Genomic DNA, 22,628 nt, shown 5'->3' with positions numbered 1-22,628 from the left:
CAGGGAGGGCAGAATATAAATGTAATAAATTAAATTTAAATTAAATTAAATTTGCTATTTTGGCATGATTCTCTGGTTTGATGTTGGTGCCATTTGTTCACTTTGGTTCTGGGGGATTCCATCCATTTCCTTGCTTCAGTTTGTTTTGGGTGGTTTGCTTGACACGATTCTCTGGTTTGATGTTCGTTATTGGTTCCTTGCTTCAGTTTGGTTCTGGGGGAATTCCATGTATTCTTTTGCTTGGGTGGAATTTGCTGCTTTGATGTGATTCTCTGGTTTAATGTTGGTCTTGCTTTGGTGCTGGGAGGATTCCCTTTCTTCACTTTGGTTCTGTTGGGCTTTCTCTGGTTGAGCTTGCATTTGGGGGGGGGGTGCCTTTGGCCAGCGGCAGCCTTGCCCATATGTTTCTGTTTGGGGCCCACTTGAAAAATTTGTCTTAAGAAACAATGGTGGTGAATGGCTGGACAGCTTGCTCAGAGGGCACTTGAGTTTGCGGGGGGGTATCATCTTGATTCTATTGTGCTTTGTGTGTTGAGCTTGGCCATGGCAGCTTTGCCCCAGTGTGTTTCTGCAGTGGGATTCAGCTTTGACTCCTCCCACCCCACAGGAAACAATGGAGAGGGCTGAGGGCACCTTGTTGAGGGGCCCCCTGAATTGGATGCCGGGATCTAATTTCCTGAAACTTGGGGTGTGTGTGTCTTTAGAAGACCATTAGGAGTAGGTTCCCTGCAAATTTGGTGGTGTTCACGTGAAAAGTAACGCCTACCCCCCCCCCCCCCCGCAATAGAAAATAATGGCCAAATAAATCCAGTATTTTCTAATCTTGTCAAACCGGATTAGACAATCTTACCTAGATTTCTGGGAATCCGGTTTTTGTTTGAAGCCTAGATCTGAATTTCTTTGGGGGGGGGGGGTGTTATCAGCTTGGTGGTTAACACCCAACTCCAAGCTTTGGGCAACCTCACAGAGCATTCTTACATATATATTGAACAACACCAGGGACAGGAGAAAAGCCTAGCAAACCGCATACAAAAATCCAGAGAAGACTACTCATTCTCTGCACCATTCTGTTTGTTTGTTCAGGCAGGATTGGAATCATTGCAAATGTACACCTTCACCCACTTGATTTGACATAAATAGGTGACTTGATTTATTAGGTGACACAAGAGGGTAAGATCAATGGTGTCAAATATTCACAGGCAAAGATTGTCTAACAGAACTACCAAAGCTGTCTCGGCTGTCAAACTCAACCTGAAGGGCAGACGCATCAGTGTTGTAACCAAACCCACTCAGCCCTTTTATTTGGGAAGGGGAAGATTTAACTCCTAGAATTATGGCCAAATTTCTTATGCTTACTCTTTTATTTAGATTTCTCCCATAGCAACCAAAGTTCAAAAGAAAGATGAATGTGAGAACTCTCCCTCCAAAGAGGTCCATATATTCTCCCTTATGAACCTACCCAGCCACTAGGGTCACGAGGCTCTGCTTTGGGTGTCCCTGCCTCCTGAGATTAGAGTAGCAAACCCAGGAAAGGGCCTTCTTGATCATGGCACCCAAACTCTTGGAACCCGCCCCCCATGGACACTCACCTGTATCCTTCTGTTGCTATCAGGCACCACTGGGTGGAGACCGATCCCTCCTTCCTGCATTGTTTTCCTTCTTTTAAGTAGCACTTGTCAGCCATTGCAATTTCTCTGCTCGCTAAGGAACTGCGTATGTCTCTGTTCAGCTTGGTGCCATGCAAGGGCCACCACAAATAGCCTTTGTGGGGCTTGACACTTGTTGGGACTTCTGAAGCCCTGCTACCACGGGGGTTGATATGCGGGTAACAAGGTGGAGCTGTTTTGCTTTTCCCTCTGTCCCTGTAGCCCCTTTCCTCACTTCCAGTTGCTTCAGTTACAGGTCAGCTTCTTTCCCACCCAACCCAGCGAAGGCCCTTTCCATACATGGACAACTGGTTGGCAGGGGCTGCTTCTAGCTTCTTTTCCAGCTGACAGAGGCACAGGCTTCTCTTCCTGTTTTTCCAGCAGCTCTGCCCCAAAGCACAGAGGGAGTGCAACCAGCAGCAGTTCCAGCCCACAGGACCCAGTTAATTTCAACTTTTTTCCAGCTATGTTTATGTCAGATTTTAAGTTTAAATGTATTGTAACCCAAATCAGCAGTATCTTTGGTCTGATTATACTGGTCTCCTCCTGAGACCTTAACAAAGAGTCCTTGCAGTGACTGCATTTGTGTGAGCACTGCTATATATAAAAATGCAGGAATTGATTACAGCAACTTCTGTGATTTTCAGATTTGTTCTTAAGGTGAAAGTTGCCATTCAGATCTGTAAGTTTCATATCTTATTTTTACATTGTTTGCATATATGACTGTTTAAAGAGTGGCCGCAAATCCACAACGTAGCCTAATGTATGGGTTTGAACAGGACAATTTGTATGGGGGCCTGATACAATCTCCGTTCTAGGAACCAGAGCTAGAAAGGCCATTCTACGCCTCAAGCAGACATTCTAAGGGGCCAAATGCATGACAAAAGTTATCACTTGAGAAAGGAATTTTATTTCAAGCTTCTAAAGGGGGTATTACAAACCATAGAGAATAAAAACATTAGAAACTATTCCAAAATTGGCTGTAGCTTTAAAATAAAAATCCAAGCAGGTTTTACAACGAAGAATGCTATTCAATTAAATTGTTTAAAAAGATTTAAAAGTATTGGCTTTGCCATTATTTTGCTAACCCATTATAAAAAAAGCTGGGCATAAATATTTCGTGCATTCATATGCATTATTTGGTGTTGCATATTATATACCTTGGTACAGTATTTAAGATATCACTGAAGAGTTTAACGCAGTGCACTTATAAATAATGTAGTCATTATAAATCACATTGAAAACATACCTTGCCATTTTCATTGTTACAAATTCAGTATTCCAGTGAACATAGAAATAAAGTAGCTACAACAATCAATATTTTGACTTTATTTTTTAATATAAAAATGTTATTACTGCAAACCCACCCTACCATTTTCCTTCCCTAAATGTAATGCTTTTACTTCTTCGAAATAAAAATAAAGTACTAATTCTATATACATCACATGTACCATACAAAAATGTATCCAAAGTTTCTATTGCTACCAAAGTGTTCTAAAATTAAAAGTTACATAAATCCCCTCATTGAAAACAAAGATTACAAGTTACAAAAGAAGTCAAAATTACACACAGCCCATCAAATTATTTTGTACAACCATTTCCAAGACAGCTTTTTCCCCAAAAGCAAGTTGTCTTATGTGCCTGTATAAAAATGTATATCAATATACTTTCTCATTTATTTTTTCTTTATAAATCAAATTAATACATTTTCTACAATAAATATAACACAGGGAGGCACATAAAATGTAGGGGAGATAAATGGGATATGGTTTTGCAAGAAACAATATACTCAGAGGCTTTAAGCCAATTTTGTGTAAAACACAAAAGAATTTCTAAAGTGATATTTTGGGCAACAATGGAGTGTTTTTGGTGATTTTTCAAGTGATGTACATAGCATAATTTTTTTTTTTACTTCTGTCATCTTTCTCACAAAGTACCCTACAAAATAATGCAGTTTCCTCTCTTAAAATACACATTAGTTGTTGTAAATTTACATCTTTAACTATGTGGTACTTTGTGCAAAGAGTAATGATTTATGCAAGAATCGAACATTCAGAGGTCTTGTTAAAAAGCTACAGATCACAAAAATACATAAGCAGCACCGTATCACATATGATTTAGGCAAAATTATCTGATGTTATTTTAATTCCTAGCACCTTAAGCTGGAAGGTGGTGCTAAAGATTTATTTTTCAAAATGCAGAAAGAATGGAAGCAACAATCTATCCTTTTCCCAGCCACACAAAAGAAATAAAAAGCTACCTCTAAAACCGGAATAAGTTAAGAGTTGAATATACATATATGTACACTTTATGAACACTATGAACAATATATTTTAGTGGAAAATCCTCCCAACGGCAACACAATGATAAAAATCAGTATGGCAATGGTGATTTAGAAGAACTGCTCAACCAGTTAAGTTGGTAGAACTCTGCCACTGGATCAATGATTACAAAGTTGTATCTTCAGTACATTCTTCTAGACAGAAGTTAATCTGTAGGTTTCTATACAAGATGGGGAAGGGTTCTTGCACCTTGGCTGCACCCTAGTCAACGTCGCTGAAGTCACTGACAGGTTCACCATGAACTCTACTTAGATGGTTCATTGCACGATCAAAAGCAACTCTTACAGCTTTGCGAATACTTGAGTTTCGACCTTCCATCATTTTTAACTTGTCTATTGTTTCATCAATCCCAAGTGGAATCATTTTAGATTTTGGAAGCCATTGCCTATAATTGATAAAATAAATTAATCGTTACACAATGCTTTAAAATCCTAAGCATGAATATATAATGTCTTGTGCAAAATTTATTTTAAAGGTGTCTATACCTGCTTGCGCTTACCTGTAACTTGTTCATCAAGTGGTTTTCTGTGGAGGCACACACCGGGCCTGCACATGTGCAGGCCAGCCATGGAGAAGATATCCAGAGCTTTCTAGAAGTCTGGGAGCGCCCCTCCTTCCTTTGGCACTTTCCTGCCAAAAACATCACATGGACCAGGAAGAAAGGCGCTATTCCCTCAGTTCTCTACATGCTGCTGCCAGAGACTCCCCAGAAACTAAGGTTCCAGAGAATTCACAACAGGTCAAGCAGAGAGGAATGTGTGCCTGCACAGAAGATCACTCTATAAACAACACTTACAGGCAAGTGCCACCCAGTGCCACTGAGAGACTATGGAGGGCCACGCTCCCAACAGAAGGCATTAACCCAGAGATCCTTCTAAAATACAGCAAGGGAAAAAAACACTGCTCCGGGGGTTGGGGAAAGCTGTACTAGGTAAAGGGCACTGAACAGTCATACACTCAAGGGAGAATGTGACAGCCTCTACCAACTCACAACGGAAGGGTCGTGTGAGAATACTGCCAGGTCTCTCTTGGAGCCTGAAGAGCTAATATAACTGATAGTGTTGTGCGACATGAGGCCTGAAAGCCAACCCCTGGAATCCTGGCCAAGGCATTGGACACATCAATACTGTGAAACTCTACTGGGAGAGGTGGGGGGGGGGAAGTGCTGTACACTAAAAATGAAAACACCAGGGAAGTGCAAAAAAAGTTAACAAGAGATTACACCCCTACTTTAATGTCTTTTGAGATCAAATAAGGAAGAGGAAAGTTTTGAGTGTCATAGCACAAAAAGAAGAGTTCAAGTCCTGCTATAGCCTCAGTAGAGACTCAGTAGAGACTCTTGCACTTAAGAGGCACAAGATATGCCACTCAGAAAAAAAAAACTGAGACTACTGCTATAGTGCAGGAAAAGGAGCTGGCCAAAACCATCAGTGGGAATGAAAACATAGCAGATCCACACTAGAATAAGGAAAACAGTGAACCAGGTATGATGGAGCTAAAGAACTGACAGACAGTATGCACCATCAATGAACCTTGTGCTGCTAACAGAACAATCTGTGCAGCCAAAAACAGCCAGGAGTTAAACATAAAAACAGATAACTTTGCCAGTGAATTGCAATGAACATTCCCCAATTGGGGGGGGGGGGGTCGTCCCCTGGCAGCAAAGAAGGAAACAAAAGGACGGGCCACGGACCATCACGGTTTACCACAAGGCCAAATAGCCCATGCCTCCAATCACAGAACCTAGGAGTTAGTGCCAGTTAGTTGGGGAAACATTATTGCAATGCATTTCAAAGACATGGAGCATTTGAAGTAAAACAAAGGACAAAGAAGGGTAAGGTATGTCTAGTACACTTGGTGAAAGCAGCAGTAGTATGACAAAGTCATTTTGCAGAAGACTTGGAGGCACTCCCTCATAGTAGCGCCCCCACCCCCAGCAGGGGCAGCCCCTGAGATGAGCACTAAATCTCAGACTCACAGCATCACAATAGTGCCCTAGGAAAAACAGAGCACTGAAAGCATGAGAATGGTGCACCAATGCTCTGTCTAGGAAAGAAGAAAACAAATTTGGGTATCCCATGAAGTGTGAAGACCACATTATGCCAAGGCATATAAGGAACACAGAACTGCAACTGTGAAAGTGAAAACATTGAACAATCTTAGTAAAATGTGCATTGGCTAAGACTGGAAAGGGAAAGGAAACTCTTTTTCAACTAATAGGACAAAAAAGGGGGTGGCCCTGGAAAGGGTCTGTAACAGACTAGAGGAAAAAACTGTACTGCAGCCTCAGGAGGGATACCCTAGTTGGACTTCCGGCTTGGGGATTCATGGAGGTCTAACGCAGCTCCATTTGTGGAGCTGACCGGACTGCCGTTTTAAGCGGCCGGCGGGGTGAAAAATAGCCCGCGGCCGACTGCTCTCAGGCGGAGAGCAGGCAAAGAACGCTCAAGACCCTAGGGTGAGTTAGATCTCGGACGAGGGGGGGCTCTACATAACGGGTCCCCTCCCGATCCTTGAGGTCCCACCTTGCGACGGGTCGGCTACAATCTCTGCGGCAGTTTTGGGGCCAATTCGGCTGGCATAAGACCTACATACCCAAGCTTCGATTGGGGGAAGAAGTGGAAAGGAGAACTTGAAATCGAAACAGCGATTACAACCCGAGGAAAGTGAAGGGAAGGTAAAGATCACTATCTTCCGATACGGGACAGATTGATAAAAACAGAGAGGAAAAAAAGTAGACTTTTAAACTGCAACAGACTAGCGAAAAGGAGGGGAAGCTCCGGCAGGAGTTGTATTAGAAAAGAGACTAAGTTTAAAGAAGTTATTAAAGAAATCGGATTATTGTTTTGAATACCTGTGGCTTTGGAGCTGTGAGAAAAAGACACCATCGCGAGACCTGCTGTGGGAAGACGGGAGACAGGAAGTGCGTAACAACAATAGAGCGGCTGGAGAGAAGCGGCCCTTGCTGGAGGGCAGGAAGAAGGGAATCGCCATCTTTGAGAGGGGAAGGGTCGCGGCTTCAGCGGAAAAGGAAGTAGGCCATATTGGATTATAAAATCATAGAGAGACCATAGAGAAAAGACGCCCGACATTTTGGACCCTTTAAAATTAATTTATGCAAGAAGACCGGGACATTTGAAATAAAAAAGGTACTAAATTTAACGCCACGGAGCTAAGGAAGAGAGCGGATTCGTGGGAGCGAGCTAAAGCAAGCCCCACGATGTCGAAGAAAGAGTGGCAATCGGCAATAGAAAACCTGGATAAAAAACTTTTGGAGGTGATTAAAGAATTTAAAGACATGAAATTGGAGCTGATCAAAGAGGTTAAACAGACAGTAAAATCGGAGCTGTCAGAAGTAAAATCGGAGCTGTCAGAAGTGAAGAAAGGTATGGAAACAATACAAAGTGAATTACAAGGGACGCAGCAGAGAGTTAAAACAGTAGAAGGAGCGATGGAGAACTTAGCAGATACGCAACAAACAGAGATGAGGTTGATGAGGGGAAGGATGGTGGTTGCGGAAAGTAGACATATGGAGAAGCAGCTCAGATTTCGCGGCCTGCCGGAAATGGAAGGAAAGACAGCGCAAGAGCAGATGACGGAGGTGTTAGCTGAATACCTGGGGAAGGAGGAGGAGGATGTTGTGGCTATCCTAGATGTGGCATATCGTGTGAACTCGAGAATTGCAACCCAGAGAAAAGTACCAAGAGACGTGATTGTACAATTTACAACAAGAAATATGAAAGAGAAGATTGTGACTAAACAGTTTCAAGATCCATTGGAGATTGATGGCAAGACAATCATTATAATGAAGGAACTACCCAGATCAGTGTTACTAGATCGGAAAAAATATAAAGCGCTAATCCAGATGCTGAAGGACATGAAAATCAGGTACAGATGGGAGCTCCCAGAGGGTTTGTCCTTTGAATTTGGAGGCGCCAAAAAGCGTATCAGATCTGAGCGGGAGATGGAGCGATTTATAAGGGACAATGAAAAAGACTTACCAACAAGATTATGAATATGGAGTGTAAAGTGTTATCTTGGAATGTAAATGGACTAAATTCACCGAATAAGAGAAAAAATATTTTTCACCGGCTACTAAAACAAAAATGTGATATTGTTTGTTTGCAAGAGACTCATATTCGAAAACAGGATGTAAAATATCTAAAACTGGGAAAATTGGGCAAAGACTTTGTAGCGGCCTCAAGTAAGAAAAAAAGAGGAGTGGTGTTGTATGTAAAAGAGGAGCTGCAACCAAAATTCATAATGAAAGATGTGGAAGCCAGATTTGTAGCAGTGGAATGTACTTGGAATTTAAAGAGAGTGTTGGTAGTTGGAATCTATGCACCCAACGGTGCAAAAGAGAGCTTCTTTGAGGATTTGAGGAAGCATTTAGATGATCTTTCATATGACCAGATAATTCTTGCTGGAGACTTCAATGGAGTGACAGATTTGGAACTGGATAAAAAGACTACAATGGCACAAAAGAAAAGAGGACTATTACCAAAGCTTTTTTTTGAGCTGATTCAACAAGAGACTCTTGAAGATGTATGGAGGAGAGAGTATCCTAAAAGCAGACAGTTTGCTTTTTATTCTGCAAGGCACTCCACATTATCAAGAATTGACATGATCTGGGCCTCAAAAGATTTGGCGTTATGGACTAAAGATGTAGAAATAATGCCGATGGTAGGCTCAGATCACAACCCAATTATGTGGAAGCTGGGGAAAAGGAGGAAAAGGAAAGCATGGAGAATAAATGAGGATTTGTTACAGGAAAAAGAGAATATGGAAATATTGAGAAGAGAGACAAAGTTTTTCATACAATATAACGTGAATAAAGAAGTACCAACTGATAAAGTTTGGGATGCTTATAAGGCGGTTATAAGGGGTATACTAATGGACTTAAATGGTAGAGCAAGAAAGAAGAAAGAGGAGAAGAGACAAGAGATTGAGGAGAAAATAAAAGCTAAGGAAATACAGTTAAAAAAGAGACCAGGGAAAAAGAAATTATACCAGGAAATTAAAATATTGCAAGAACAGCTAACAGCAATGAGTAATAAAGAATTGGAGTGGAATCTCAAAAGGCTGAATCAGAAAGCATTTGAGGGTGCAAATAAACCTGGGAAGTACCTGGCATGGCAACTGAAGAAGAGAAGGGAAAAGAAAACAATAAATAAAATTTGTGAAGATGATAAAACGTATTTGGAACAGAATACCATTAGTAGAGCCTTTTATAAATTCTACGCTAAACTGTATAATAAGAAAGAAGTAAATAAAGATTCAATAGCGTCATATCTGGAGAAAATGACACTTCCAGAAATCTCGGACGCTTGGAGAAATAAACTGAACAGTGAAGTAACGGATGAGGAAATAAGTAAGGCAATACAATCTGCAAATTTAGGAAAGGCGCCAGGGCCAGACGGACTTACAGATAAATTTTATAAGACTATGGCCAATGAGCTGGCACCATTCCTAAAGGAGGTGATCAATGGAGTTTTAAGGGATCAAAGGATTCCAGACACTTGGTCTGAAGCGAACATATCATTGATCCCAAAAGAGGGCCAAGACTTGACTAGTGTGAAAAATTACAGACCTATATCGTTACTCAACAATGATTATAAAATCTTTGCGAAGATACTGGCGGAGAGACTGAAGGGGTGGCTTTCGGAAGTTATAGAGGAGGAGCAAGCAGGCTTTCTGCCAGACAGACAAATAAGAGATAATTTAAGGACAGTGATTGATGCTATTGAATATTATGATAAGCGTTGTGATAAAGAGGTTGGTTTCTTCTTTGTTGACGCTGAAAAGGCATTTGACAACTTAAACTGGGACTTTATGTTTGCCACTATGGAAAAGCTACAATTAGGAGAAAGATTCATCAGAGCAATTAAGGAAATTTACAGAGACCAGACTGCAGCAATTGTGGTGAATGATGAATTGACCAAGAAATTGACTATAAGCAAAGGAACAAGACAAGGTTGCCCGTTGTCTCCACTGTTGTTCATTTTAGTATTGGAGATTCTGATGATACAAATACGACAAGACGAGGAAATTCGAGGAATAAAAATAAAGGACTATTCATACAAGGTCAGAGCATTTGCGGATGACATAATGTTAATTGTAGAGGACCCACTGGAGAACATGCCAAAAGTGATAGATAAGATCAAGGAGTTTGGAGACTTGGCAGGTTTCTTCATTAACAAAAAGAAGTCAAAGATACTATGCAAAAACATGACTAAGCAGAAACAACAATTGTTAATGGAAACAACGGATTGTGAAGTAACAAGTAAGGTGAAATATTTGGGAATTGAACTGACTGCAAAGAATATAGATTTGTTCAAGAATAATTATGAAAAATTGTGGATTCAGATTGAGAGAGACTTGATTAAATGGAATAGGCTCAATCTGTCATGGTTGGGTAGGATTGCAGCGGTTAAAATGAATGTGTTACCAAGAGTGATGTTTTTGCTACAGACAATACCAATCATCAGAGACTCTAAACAATTTGAAAAATGGCAGAGGAAAATATCAGATTTTGTATGGGCAGGCAAGAAGCCTCGAGTGAAAATGAAAGTTTTACAAGAGGCAAAGGAAAGAGGCGGAATGCAACTGCCCAACCTGAGACTTTACCACGATGCAATCTGCCTAGTTTGGTTGAAAGAGTGGATGACATTAAAGAACAAGAAACTATTAGCCCTAGAGGGATATAAAAAAATATTTGGATGGCATGCATACCTATGGCATGACAAAGTAAAGGTCAACTCGATGTTCCTGCACCATTTTGTACGGAGAAGTCTATGCACAATCTGGAAGAAGTACAGAATTTATCTACAAGAAGGAACTCCTTGGTGGGTGGTTCCATATGAGGTGATAGACCCGAGAGCTGTTGATAATGAAAGACAATGTTTGACTTATAAAGAAATAACTAAAATAGAAGCATCTAAACTTAGAATAAAGACGCAAGAGGAACTATCACCGAATTACGACTGGTTCCAGTATAGACAGATCAGAGATTTGTATAACTCGGACTCTGTAAAGGGAGGTATACGAATAGAGAATTCGGAACTAGAGCAGACCCTTCTTAAAGAGGACAAGAAAAGAATATCCAAGGTATACCAAGTACTGTTGAAATGGTATACTGAGGATGAGACAGTTAAAACACAAATGGTGAAATGGGCTATAAATTTTAACAAAGAGATAACAATGGAGGCATGGGAATACTTGTGGAAGACTACAATGAAGACAACGACATGTACAAATATTAAAGAGAATATCTATAAAATGATTTATCGTTGGTACATGACACCAAAGAAGATTGCGCTAGGGAATTTGAATACTTCTAATAAATGCTGGAAATGTAGGAAGCATGAGGGCTCCCTCTATCATATGTGGTGGTCGTGTGAGGTAGCTAGGCAGTACTGGGGGGAAATAATAAGAGAAATGAGTGAAATTTTACAATTTCAAATAAATAAGAACCCAGAACTCCTGCTACTAAACTTGGGAATGGAGGGAATTCCAGCCCATCATAGGACGTTGATATTTTATATGACAGCAGCAGCTAGACTTTTGTATGCGCAAAAATGGAAAGTACAAGAAGTGCCAACTATTGAAGATTGGACCTACAAATTGCTGTACATGGCAGAAATGGACAAGATGACAAGAAAACTGAGAAATCTGGACTCAGGGCAGTTTAACACAGATTGGGAGAAGCTGAAACAATATCTGGAGAAGAAATGGGAGGTGGGAGGAAAACTGTGGCAGTTTGAGAACTACTGAAGTATAATAAAATGTAGAGGGGGGTGACTTTACCGGGGGGGGGGAAGAGATAAATGTGAATTTATAAGCAGTTAGATTAACAGATTGATATATATATAGATATATATTGGTTAATAAATAGAATATTGATAGAAAATAATTAAGGATAAGGATTAAATATACGGATTGAGTAATCAACAATATTTTCTTTCTTTGATAAGATTTGTATAATGCACCAAACTGAATGTATAGACGAGTCAAATTGATTGACTATGTGACGAGAGTTATATAGAATTACCATAAAAAGATAGAATGAGTAATACATAGAGAATAAGTCAAATTGTTTGATTTAAATGTGTAAGATTTTTATGGTTTATGATATATAGGTTTATGATATATAGAAATATTCAAAATTGGAAAATGGGATAAATTGTTTATCCAAGATGGAAACAAAGACTTACAGTTTGGGTATACAATAAGAAAAGTAGTTAAGGATGTACTGCTTAGTATAATGGAGAATATGTATTTGTTTTAGATAGAGAAATTTAATAGAAGTAAGGGAAAAGGGACAAAGGGTTGGAAAACTGTTGGAAGTCAACAAAAGGGGGGGAAAGGGAGGGGGTTAGAAATGAAAAATTTGGGGAAAATTGAATGTAAATGTAAAAATAACGGATTCTAACCCAATAAAATTTTTTTCAAAAAAAAAAAGGAGGGATACCCTAGTTGTCATGCGTTTTATAAACATCCAAGGTGCTGGAATTCTGCCACTAGCAGTCTGCACCCCCAACAGCAGAAAGACTCTCTGCAGGAAAGGTAGAAATATATGTGAGTAAGACAGTCAAGCACAACGGTAAAAACGACACTACACAAAATTAGATGACCTGGACCTAAAATAGGCTTTTCCATCTATACTCCTTAACAAATAAGGAGCACTCAAAAATAATGCCCTTTTTTCAGTCTCCGGGGGAATACTGAACTGAATAGTTCCAATTAATGGGAGGACAGGAGACCTCCCCTATGAGGAGATGTGGGGAAGACCTTGGGTCTTCGGAACCCATAAAGCAACAGATATGAAAAAGAACTGTAGGAAAACTGCGAGTGGAGGACAAGGCAGCAGGCCACTGAATTTTTATTTTCTTTTATAGAGTAAATCGTCAATAAGGATAGACAAATGAATTCACAGGATTCGACGGTATGCTCTTCCCCATAGTATGTTGTCTATCTGGACCGAAGAATTCAGAGTCTCTGTGTGAAGTCACAGTAGCAGCCACTACCTTTTCTTTTTTAAAGTCTTAGCATGGATTAGGGCACTCCATCTCCAGATTAAACAAGCAGTTATAGGCGGTGAAACACACAGATATCTGAAGGAGTATGCTGAATTCACAAAAGCTCATAGCAAATAAATGTTAGTCCTTAGGGGGTCATTGGGCTTTTATTTTATTCTACAAAGAAGCAATCTGCTACTGGAGATGTTCAATGGCCTCAATTTATAACACTTTGGCCAATACCCTTTATGCCCCAGGATGGGGTTAAAATGTGTTTCATGCTCCCTTAAAGGAGATGGTAAAAAGATCATAATGACCTGTTGATTAGCAGCTTAAAGGAAAAATTGCAGCAGAGGAATTCTGCTTCTCATATAGACTAACAGTTTATAGCATTCATAGTCTATAGTGACTGAACTAGAAATGAAGTGCTATTTAATCGGCAAGTCATTAACAATGACAACCAATAGAATTAAGTATAAATTTGCTAAAGGATTGTAGTAGGATCCTTGACAGCAACCAACTTAATGAAAGTTTGTGTGTTAAGGAATTCTTGCCCTAGGTCACATTTTCTGAGTAAAAACATAAGACATCTTTTAAATAGATGGGTGTGGAGTTTATCTAAATTCAGCCCCAGTGGGGACTTAAAGTGGCTCTAACATTTTATACCTTTCCATTCCATCCACACAACAACCCTGCAAAGTAAGCTAGGCCAAGAGAATGCAACGAGCCCGGGGCCACGGGCAAGCCTTTCAGGCAGAACTGCATCAGAATTTTGATTTCCCAGATCCTAACCCAGTGTTCTAACCGCTATACCAAAGTGGTTCTTGTTAGAAATGTTGTCATACAGGAATGACACTAGAGACAGGATAAACACAACTGCAAGAACTCTCTCCTAGCAGTGGCAATTGTAATGCTGTGGAGTCTACTTCATGGTCTATGTTAGTCCCAGATACTAAAATCTGGAGAAGTTCCAGTCCAGGTTTTACTCATGTCTGCGTAAACTGGCTGAAGGACTGCTAGGGAAGGCCTGTGCTTGGCCTTGTATTCTTTTCTTGGTTTCTGCTGAATAAAGTTACTCTGTGCTGACTAAAACCGACCATCTGCATGTTCCTAAATGACAGCTGAATCTTACACCAATGAGACTGAGAACATTGGAGAGTCAGCACCATTCCCTAGTAGGAAAAAGAGTGTGGGCATACATGGAACAAACAGGAAAAAACGGTCTTCAAGAAGCATTGGGCACAGAGGTGCAGGTTTGTCATCTCTGTTAAAACAGAAGCAGCTGAGGAGCCCCAATTCTTGCACTGATGGTTTCAGACTGCTATGTCACTATGTTAGCTGCACACTCCTGCCACCAGGGACTGCAACTCGGAACCAAGGGCAGCCTGGGAGGAGGAGAGATTCCTTGGGTCAGGCAGGCATATTTCCAAAGACCAGAGGAAAAAGGCTCTCAGCCTCAGATCCCAGGCCTCTGTTATGCTACACCTTCAGGTATCTCCTCTCACAGCCAACACAGTCAAGGAGGAGAAGAGCCTTTATCCAGGCAAGCATGCAGGCAAAGAGCCTTGGAACAGAGGGCTTTGTCAAGCCACATTTCTAGGCTTCTCCTCTCGGAACTATAGGGACAAGTGCCTTTAATAAGGCTGGTGTGCCGCTGCAGCCTTGAGGGGAAACTCATTGTGAAAAGGCTCTGACAGGCCAGACGTATGGACTTGCGTTCAATCTGGACTTACCTTTAATCAGGCTGGCATGAAGCCACAGCCTTGGAGAAGAGCTGTTGTGAGGAGGCTCTGACAGGGCCACACCTCTGGGCTTAGCCCCTTGGTAATCAAGGATGCCAGGGAAGCAATCAGGCTGGGACAAAACCACAGCCTTGGAGAAGGAGATGATGTGAGGAGACTCTGACAGGGCCACACCTCTGGATTTAGCCCTTGGTAATCAAGGGTGCCAGGGAGGGAGCAGGTGCTTTTAACCAGGCTGGCATTTTCTAGCATCTGGAAGAGGCATCTCTTGAGCCATAACAACAAAGGGAAAGACAGAAACTTTTCTTCTTTAAATGTATTCTTCACTAGAATGGCTATTGATGGTTAAAAACTTTTAAAAGAAATAATTCTCCTCAGCCTCACGGATGAGGTGAGGGAAAACCAGAGAACAGCAGTGGAGATACTCTCTTTGTGGCAGAAAAAAAAGAATAGCGCCCCTCTTTCTGATCATGTGATGTTTTTGGTGGGAAAGCACCAATGGCAGGAAGGGCGCTTCTAGAAAGCTCTGGAAATCTTCTCCGTGGCTGGCTTAAGCACACCCAATATGTGCCTGCACAGAAGCCACAAATAGAAAATTAGAAATAAGCTTTTAAAAAACAGTGAGAAACACCATAAAAATAGTAGAATCTGTATCTGCAGAAAACATAAAAGCTAAAGAATCTTGGTGGGATAAAAACGTTTTAGCCAGGTGTCTAGATCTGTGCTATGCTGATGCCTGGAAGGCTTCAACAGGAAGACCATTTACAGCCAGTGCTGCAACAGAGAAGTTGTGTACCTAGAGCTTTTTCCCATGGAAATGAAGCAGTCTCGTTATCTACAGCTCTCAAGAAACAGACATCACCACCACCACAACAGTATGCTTATATACCGCTCTTCTAGACAGACAGGTGCTTACTCAGAGTGGTAAACAAAGTCAGTGTTGGTTGTTGGGGGTTTTCCGGGCTGTCTTGCCGTGGTCTTGGCATTGTAGTTCCTGACGTTTCGCCAGCAGCTGTGGCTGGCATCTTCAGAGGTGTAGCACCAAAAGACAGAGATCTCTCAGTGTCACAGTGTGGAAAAGATGTAGGTCATTTGTATCTACTCAGGAGGGGTGGGGTTGAGCTGAGTCATTCTGTAAGAGTTTCCCAGGGTGTGGAATGCTAATGGCGGGAGGCTTCACTGTATCCTGAGGCGGTTCTTTTGCATATGGATTGGTGCTTGATGTGCTAATCTTCTCTGCAGGGCTATTGTCGGGTGTGGAGTGTTTTGTTGGCCTGGTGTTTTTCAGAACTGGAGCCCATGCTCTGTTCATTCTTAAGGTTTCTTCTTTCCTGTTGAAGTTTTGCTTATGCTTGTGAATTTCAATGGCTTCCCTGTGCAGTCTGACAAAGTAGTTGGAAGTGTTGTCCAGTATTTTGGTGTCCTGGAATAAGATACTGTGCCCTGTTTGAGTTAGGCTATGTTCAGCCACTGCTGATTTTTCAGGCTGTCCAAGTCTGCAGTGTCTTTCATGTTCTTTTATTCTTGTCTGGATGCTACGCTTTGTGGTCCCGATGTAAACTTGTCCACAGCTGCAGGGTATACGGTATACTCCTGCAGAGGTGAGGGGATCTCTGCTGTCTTTTGCTGATCGTAGCATCTGTTGTATTTTTCGGGTGGGTCTGAATACTGCTTGAAGGTTATGCTTTTTCATAAGCTTTCCCATCTGATCAGTAATTCCTTTGATATATGGCAAAAACACTTTTCCTGTGGGAGACTGTTTTTCTTTGGTTGTTTGATTCATCCTGGGTTTGATTGCTCTTCGGATTTCATTTCTGGAGTAGCCATTTGCCTGAAGTGCGTGGTTTAGATGATTAATTTCCTCATTGAGAAAGCGCGGCTCACTTATCCGTCTTGCACGATCCACTAATGTTTTCATTATGCCTCTTTTCTGTCGGGGGTGGTGATTGGAGTTTTTGTGTAAGTACTTACACAAAAACTCCAATCACCACCCCCGACAGAAAAGAGGCATAATGAAAACATTAGTGGATCGTGCAAGACGGATATGTGAGCCGCGCTTTCTCAATGAGGAAATTAATCATCTAAACCACGCACTTCAGGCAAATGGCTACTCCAGAAATGAAATCCGAAGAGCAATCAAACCCAGGATGAATCAAACAACCAAAGAAAAACAGTCTCCCACAGGAAAAGTGTTTTTGCCATATATCAAAGGAATTACTGATCAGATGGGAAAGCTTATGAAAAAGCATAACCTTCAAGCAGTATTCAGACCCACCCGAAAAATACAACAGATGCTACGATCAGCAAAAGACAGCAGACATCCCCTCACCTCTGCAGGAGTATACCGTATACCCTGCAGCTGTGGACAAGTTTACATCGGGACCACAAAGCGTAGCATCCAGACAAGAATAAAAGAACATGAAAGACACTGCAGACTTGGACAGCCTGAAAAATCAGCAGTGGCTGAACATAGCCTAACTCAAACAGGGCACAGTATCTTATTCCAGGACACCAAAATACTGGACAACACTTCCAACTACTTTGTCAGACTGCACAGGGAAGCCATTGAAATTCACAAGCATAAGCAAAACTTCAACAGGAAAGAAGAAACCTTAAGAATGAACAGAGCATGGGCTCCAGTTCTGAAAAACACCAGGCCAACAAAACACTCCACACCCGACAATAGCCCTGCAGAGAAGATTAGCACATCAAGCACCAATCCATATGCAAAAGAACCGCCTCAGGATACAGTGAAGCCTCCCGCCATTAGCATTCCACACCCTGGGAAACTCTTACAGAATGACTCAGCTCAACCCCACCCCTCCTGAGTAGATACAAATGACCTACATCTTTTCCACACTGTGACACTGAGAGATCTCTGTCTTTTGGTGCTACACCTCTGAAGATGCCAGCCACAGCTGCTGGCGAAACGTCAGGAACTACAATGCCAAGACCACGGCAAGACAGCCCGGAAAACCCCCAACAACCATCGTTCTCCGGCCGTGAAAGCCTTCGACAATACAAAGTCAGTGTTGTTATTATCTCCACAATACAGCTGGGGAGCTGGGGCTGAGAGGTGTGGCTTACCCAATGCCACCTGCTGAGCTCACGACACTAGAGGGATTCAAACCAGCAGAGTGCTGATTTGCAGTCCAACTGCTTAACCACTAGGCTACAGGAGCTCTCTTATAGGAGAAGGAGACATAAAGGAGAAGGCATGCTACAAGATAAGATGGACCTCAGCTGCTTAGTCCTTCATTAGGTCACAGTCACTAGCATGAATTGTGCCTGGAAACAAATTAGCAGCTAGCAAGATCCTATGTAATTGCTCCCTTCATCTAGCACCAATTAAAAGACAAGCTACAAGGTTCTGCACAAGCTGTAACTTCTGAACAGTGTTTGAACCAAAGTCTCACATACACATCATGGCAGAGAATTTCATTCACAAGTTTTATCAATGACCACAACCATTAAAATGGTCAACAGAAACAATGAGAAAGCCAGGTGTAAGAGACAAAAGGCCCTATGGAACCAGGCTGTGAATCAGATCTGTCAGGAAAACTGTGATTCCATCCAGACTACCCAATTGTGCCTCCAACGTATCACAAAACTGCCATCATCTCAAATCTGGATTATCATATGTACATGGCCATTATGACATGTGGGTACTGATGTTCTATCAAGATACACCACCATGTCAAATTTCTGGACTAAAGCAAAAAACAAGAAGCGTGCTTGCTAGCAGCTTGTTTGCCCGCTAGTTTGTTATATTGGCTACGGTTGTTCCTTTTCATATAGTGGCTACGCATTTTTTTGCAAGGAATACTACTAAGTATTTCAGTCAATTAAAATCATCAACAATAGAAACTAAACGCCTGAAGACACACGAGAAGACCTCAGCTTTTCAGTAACTGGAATATTTATGTTCCTTGTGGTTTGCTTTATTTGCAAAAAAATAAGTCGTTACATCTACAGGAATCTTTTTATAAATTCTTAACAATGACTCAAGAGTATACGTAGAAAAATCCGTACCGTGGGGCCATGTATGGATACAGGAGAGTTTTCTACACAGAAAAAAAAATTGCAGAAAAAATTGCCCCAACAACAAATGCCAACTAAGATCTTGCAAAATCTCACAAGATCCACCGTGGCAGGGTTGCTTAGCAACTGAGGCACCAGAGCCGTGGCCTAAGCGATCCTGTCAGGACTGCAGATTTGGAGGAAAGTAGCAGAAGAGGAGGGCAGAGGGGATCTCCCTGCCCCATGAAGCTTTGCAGATCCTCAGCCTGTCAGATCTAATTCTTGTTGAAAAAAGAAACTGACATGGCAAACTTTTTAAGTATAGTGGCTTCGGCATAGTGTTGGCTTTTCAGTTTGTGCACATACCCACAAACAGGATTATGTGCTTCTGAAGTATCAATCCTGCATCACTACTTCCCTCAGCTCTACTTTGTACTTTTTTTGTCCCCGCTAAACACAGAGAGCTGGAAGACGAAATTCTTTACATTCTCTACTGCCTCTTCCTGTACCCCTGCTAATAGTATATATAAGTTCCTTATACTTAAAAAGTATATTCAAGGGAAAAAATACATACCAGCTTCTTTTATTGTCGAAGAACAAAACTAGGAAAAGCTTCTCATCAGATTTGGTCTGCATTTGTTCTCCAATTTTCAACACATCAAGGGGTGGAACGGGTATGGTAACACCATTGTGATGACCGGCAACACGAGGCATTTTAGGATCAATTATCTATAATTTTTTTTTAAAAAATATATTGTAAATTAACTAGTCCATGTTCTTAAGGATTCACGTTTATAAATAAATCCCAATACAGATCCATACTAGGTGTAAATTAACGTAGACCTGATTCAGGTGTTAGCTAAGCAGTATATGAACAACTTCCATATGACTTATTATGTTGTCACTTTCCATACGGCTGTCATGCTGAGAACACTTTTTTAGTCCAACCAAAATATCTAAATTAGGCCTTAAAAATAACCAACTGGGAGCAATCCTTACTATTAATCACAAGTATCTATGACTCTAGTACTAAGGCTTTAACATGCTTTGCATTAATGGCTCCACGAATTGGTGGTGGCTAGACTTCCAGAACAGGTTTTTACTCTCTGCACAATGGAACAGTCACGTATCTCTGTTGCCTTAATCTAATGCCATTCACCTATAATGGGCCAGACTTATTAGCTTGCCCAATACAAATTAAACCCAATTTAAAACTATATATAGAGTTGGGAGTACTTCCAATATTAGACAGTGTGTGTATTTGGAGAGTCCTTCTGGGAAAAAGTGATACAATTTCTATAAGTGAATGCAAGTTTCTGTTCAGCTTTAACTTACTCCAAAAACATTTCTAGGCAGAAAGGTCAACTTTGAAAATACTGATTATGCACGGATTACTCACCAGTGCTGGATAAGAGGGATATCCGCTGCATTTGGCCCATACAACTTTTAGAGGCTCAAGAACAGAACTGGAAGTATCAGTTGAGATCCACATGCTGCTATGTCCAACTTCTAAAACAAACGTAAAATTATTTTAGGACTTAATTACACGCTCGAGCAAATTCAAACATGACACTGGCAGCATAGTAGCCACTGAAAATGCAAATTATGTGGGAGCCAGAGTAGAATATTTGCATGAAGCACATCATATATGAATTAGACAAATATAGCCAGGAATTTTATTCTTCCACTCTTCTGCACAGTTAAAATAATCCTACAGAGGAAAAGAGAAACCAGGTGCAAGGTGAAATTTTTTCCTCTTTTCCTCTGCATACTGGTACAGTCATTGTTTCTCTAAAATCATTCTGACTACTTCTGAATTGTTTCATACGGTATTTTCCAAACAAAAAAGCCCTTTTTTGTACTACAGATTTAACATGTGAAGCAATGTAATGCTATCACCTGTTTTCTGGCAGTTTGGGATAACAGAACTACCAGATTAACACATACTAAAAAGGGTCACAGACTTATGAGCTAAATAAATTTGATCACTCTGCTCCTTTCAGCTTTTGAATTAAATAGGTGACTTCTAATAACTGAAACTAGCAGTTTTATGGTTCTGTTTTACCAGAAGCTGCGTCTTTCAATCTGTCAATTCATCAGACTGTTATGTTAATTTTGGCCAAGTCAAGAAACATTTGTAACTCTTTATCAGGAATACTGTGCAAGCTGCCTCACAAACCATGGGTAAGTGTGGCTGAAATAATTTTATCTGAGCTTCGTATTCCATTGCTCAAGCAAGAGTACACAAGAAGCCTATTTCACGAGACTAATAATACTCAGTTGGTGTGCTTTTAAAACCTGAAATTAATACTTTAATTGGTCTCATCACTATTCTTTTAGTGGCTATGTATTAGACACTACATTGACCATGGAAAAGACAGACTTTCAGTATTTACAGGGCTCACAATTTATACTAGTTAGGAAAACTGATAAGGTAAGAATGATATAGGTGTGCGGAAACACATAAGAAAGTCTGAAAAACACAATGCTATAAAGCATGTTGAGGAGGTAAAAGTGACGTACTTCGGAAATAAAAAGCAGCTTGATATATGGAAAAGGGGAGAATGCAGCACACTAAAGGATCAAGGAATCCTGGACCTGAGATGATGCAGCTAATGAAGGCTAAAGGCTGTAGGTGCTTGGTCTCAATGTGGCTGAAGGGGATGTTGCGCAGAAGGAGATCCGCAATCTTGAAATGATGAAGGCCCAGGCTGTGAAGCAAAGGCTCAGTCCTGAAACAGATCAATGGAATATGATCCAGTGGGTGTCAAAAGGGGCCTGATGATGGGACACGTGTCCCTCTCTGAGATGTAGCAGCAGGAGGAGAAAGGCCAGAACACTAAGTAGGTGAACACAGAATCCTAGAGAGTACTGAAGTCCTGTGATAACCAGTAGCACTCACCCCAAGGTGTATATATAGTACCTAGGAGACCTTGATTGCTAAGTGAGAAGACTGGTGTAGTAGGTCCATGAAGACGATTCCCGGCACTTTCAGGGTGGGTAGTCAAAGGAGGTTCAATGTCAATTTCTTGGTGAAAGAATGGTTTTTGCAACTGAAGACAATTGTACTAAGAATAATCTCTGGAAACCAACCTTGAAGGTTGCTGACATAGCCAGTAATAAACAATATTCACAGAACAGTCCTCAATATGGCCCTCAGAAAGGGAGTCCATGAGAGATTCTTTGTACTTTTCCAAAATGGGTATAGCAGAGGCCACTGACAACTGCTCAGGGCTCACTAGTGGCTCTGTCAAAGGGGGTGGCATTAGAGCTGCTGTGCAAATGATGGCCGTTGCCCCTTTTCTTTGTCTCAATGGTCAGGAGCTTTGACTTAGAAAGGCACTGTAGGGCTCAGTCCTTAACAGAAGTCAGTGATGACACTACATCTACTATATCCTCAGGACTGAGGTCAACTTCCTGGTGGAAGCAGGGACCGAGGACCCGTGGGAGTCAAGAAAGCACACCTGAAAAGCAAGAGATGGAGACAGGACATAGAATGCCTGCAGGCTTGTTGAATAAACTTAAAGCAGTGAAGGTAGGCAACAGCCCAATGCTGCTCATCAAGACACAGGAGGCACTCTGGCATGAACATTTCAGTGGGCAACTTTCCACAGCAGGAAAGAGCATTTCAAAGTAGTTTTCTGTGCCATACAAAAAGAGGAAAAATGAAAAAAAAAAGATGTCCCCAAACGGCAAGATGAAAGCAGAGGGAAATACAAACAATATTTCATCAGCAAAAAGTATCTTTGTGAAAATGGGTAACTTTTTTTTTTTAAAGAAGTGACCTAGCTCACAAGAGAAGCCCTTTAGGATGTCTCCACTACAGCTGTGAAAGAACAACTCTATGCAAAGTGTGAAACC

General features: G+C 41.1%; 1 protein-coding gene across 5 annotated transcripts in view; it reads right to left on the bottom strand.

The window, feature by feature from the left end:
* Positions 1–2,960: 2,960 nt before the first annotated feature.
* Positions 2,961–22,628, bottom strand: part of BRD1 (bromodomain containing 1) — a 51,796-nt gene continuing 32,128 nt past the window's right edge. For all 5 annotated transcript variants that reach the window (XM_054988085.1, XM_054988087.1, XM_054988086.1 and 2 more), the window contains exons 11-13: positions 20,167–20,276; positions 19,342–19,496; positions 2,961–4,373 (exon numbers count right to left, since the gene is read on the bottom strand). In XM_054988085.1, the coding sequence (XP_054844060.1) occupies positions 4,190–4,373; positions 19,342–19,496; positions 20,167–20,276 (449 nt within the window). In that variant the 3' untranslated portion in view covers positions 2,961–4,189. The remainder of the gene's footprint in view (positions 4,374–19,341; positions 19,497–20,166; positions 20,277–22,628) is intronic.

This window comes from Eublepharis macularius, chromosome 9 (genome assembly GCF_028583425.1).
Source record: "Eublepharis macularius isolate TG4126 chromosome 9, MPM_Emac_v1.0, whole genome shotgun sequence".
In the NCBI taxonomy this organism is placed as follows: Eukaryota; Metazoa; Chordata; class Lepidosauria; order Squamata; family Eublepharidae; genus Eublepharis; species Eublepharis macularius.
The sequence above is the reverse complement of the archived record's forward strand: the minus strand, read 5'-3'. Positions and strand labels throughout refer to the sequence as shown.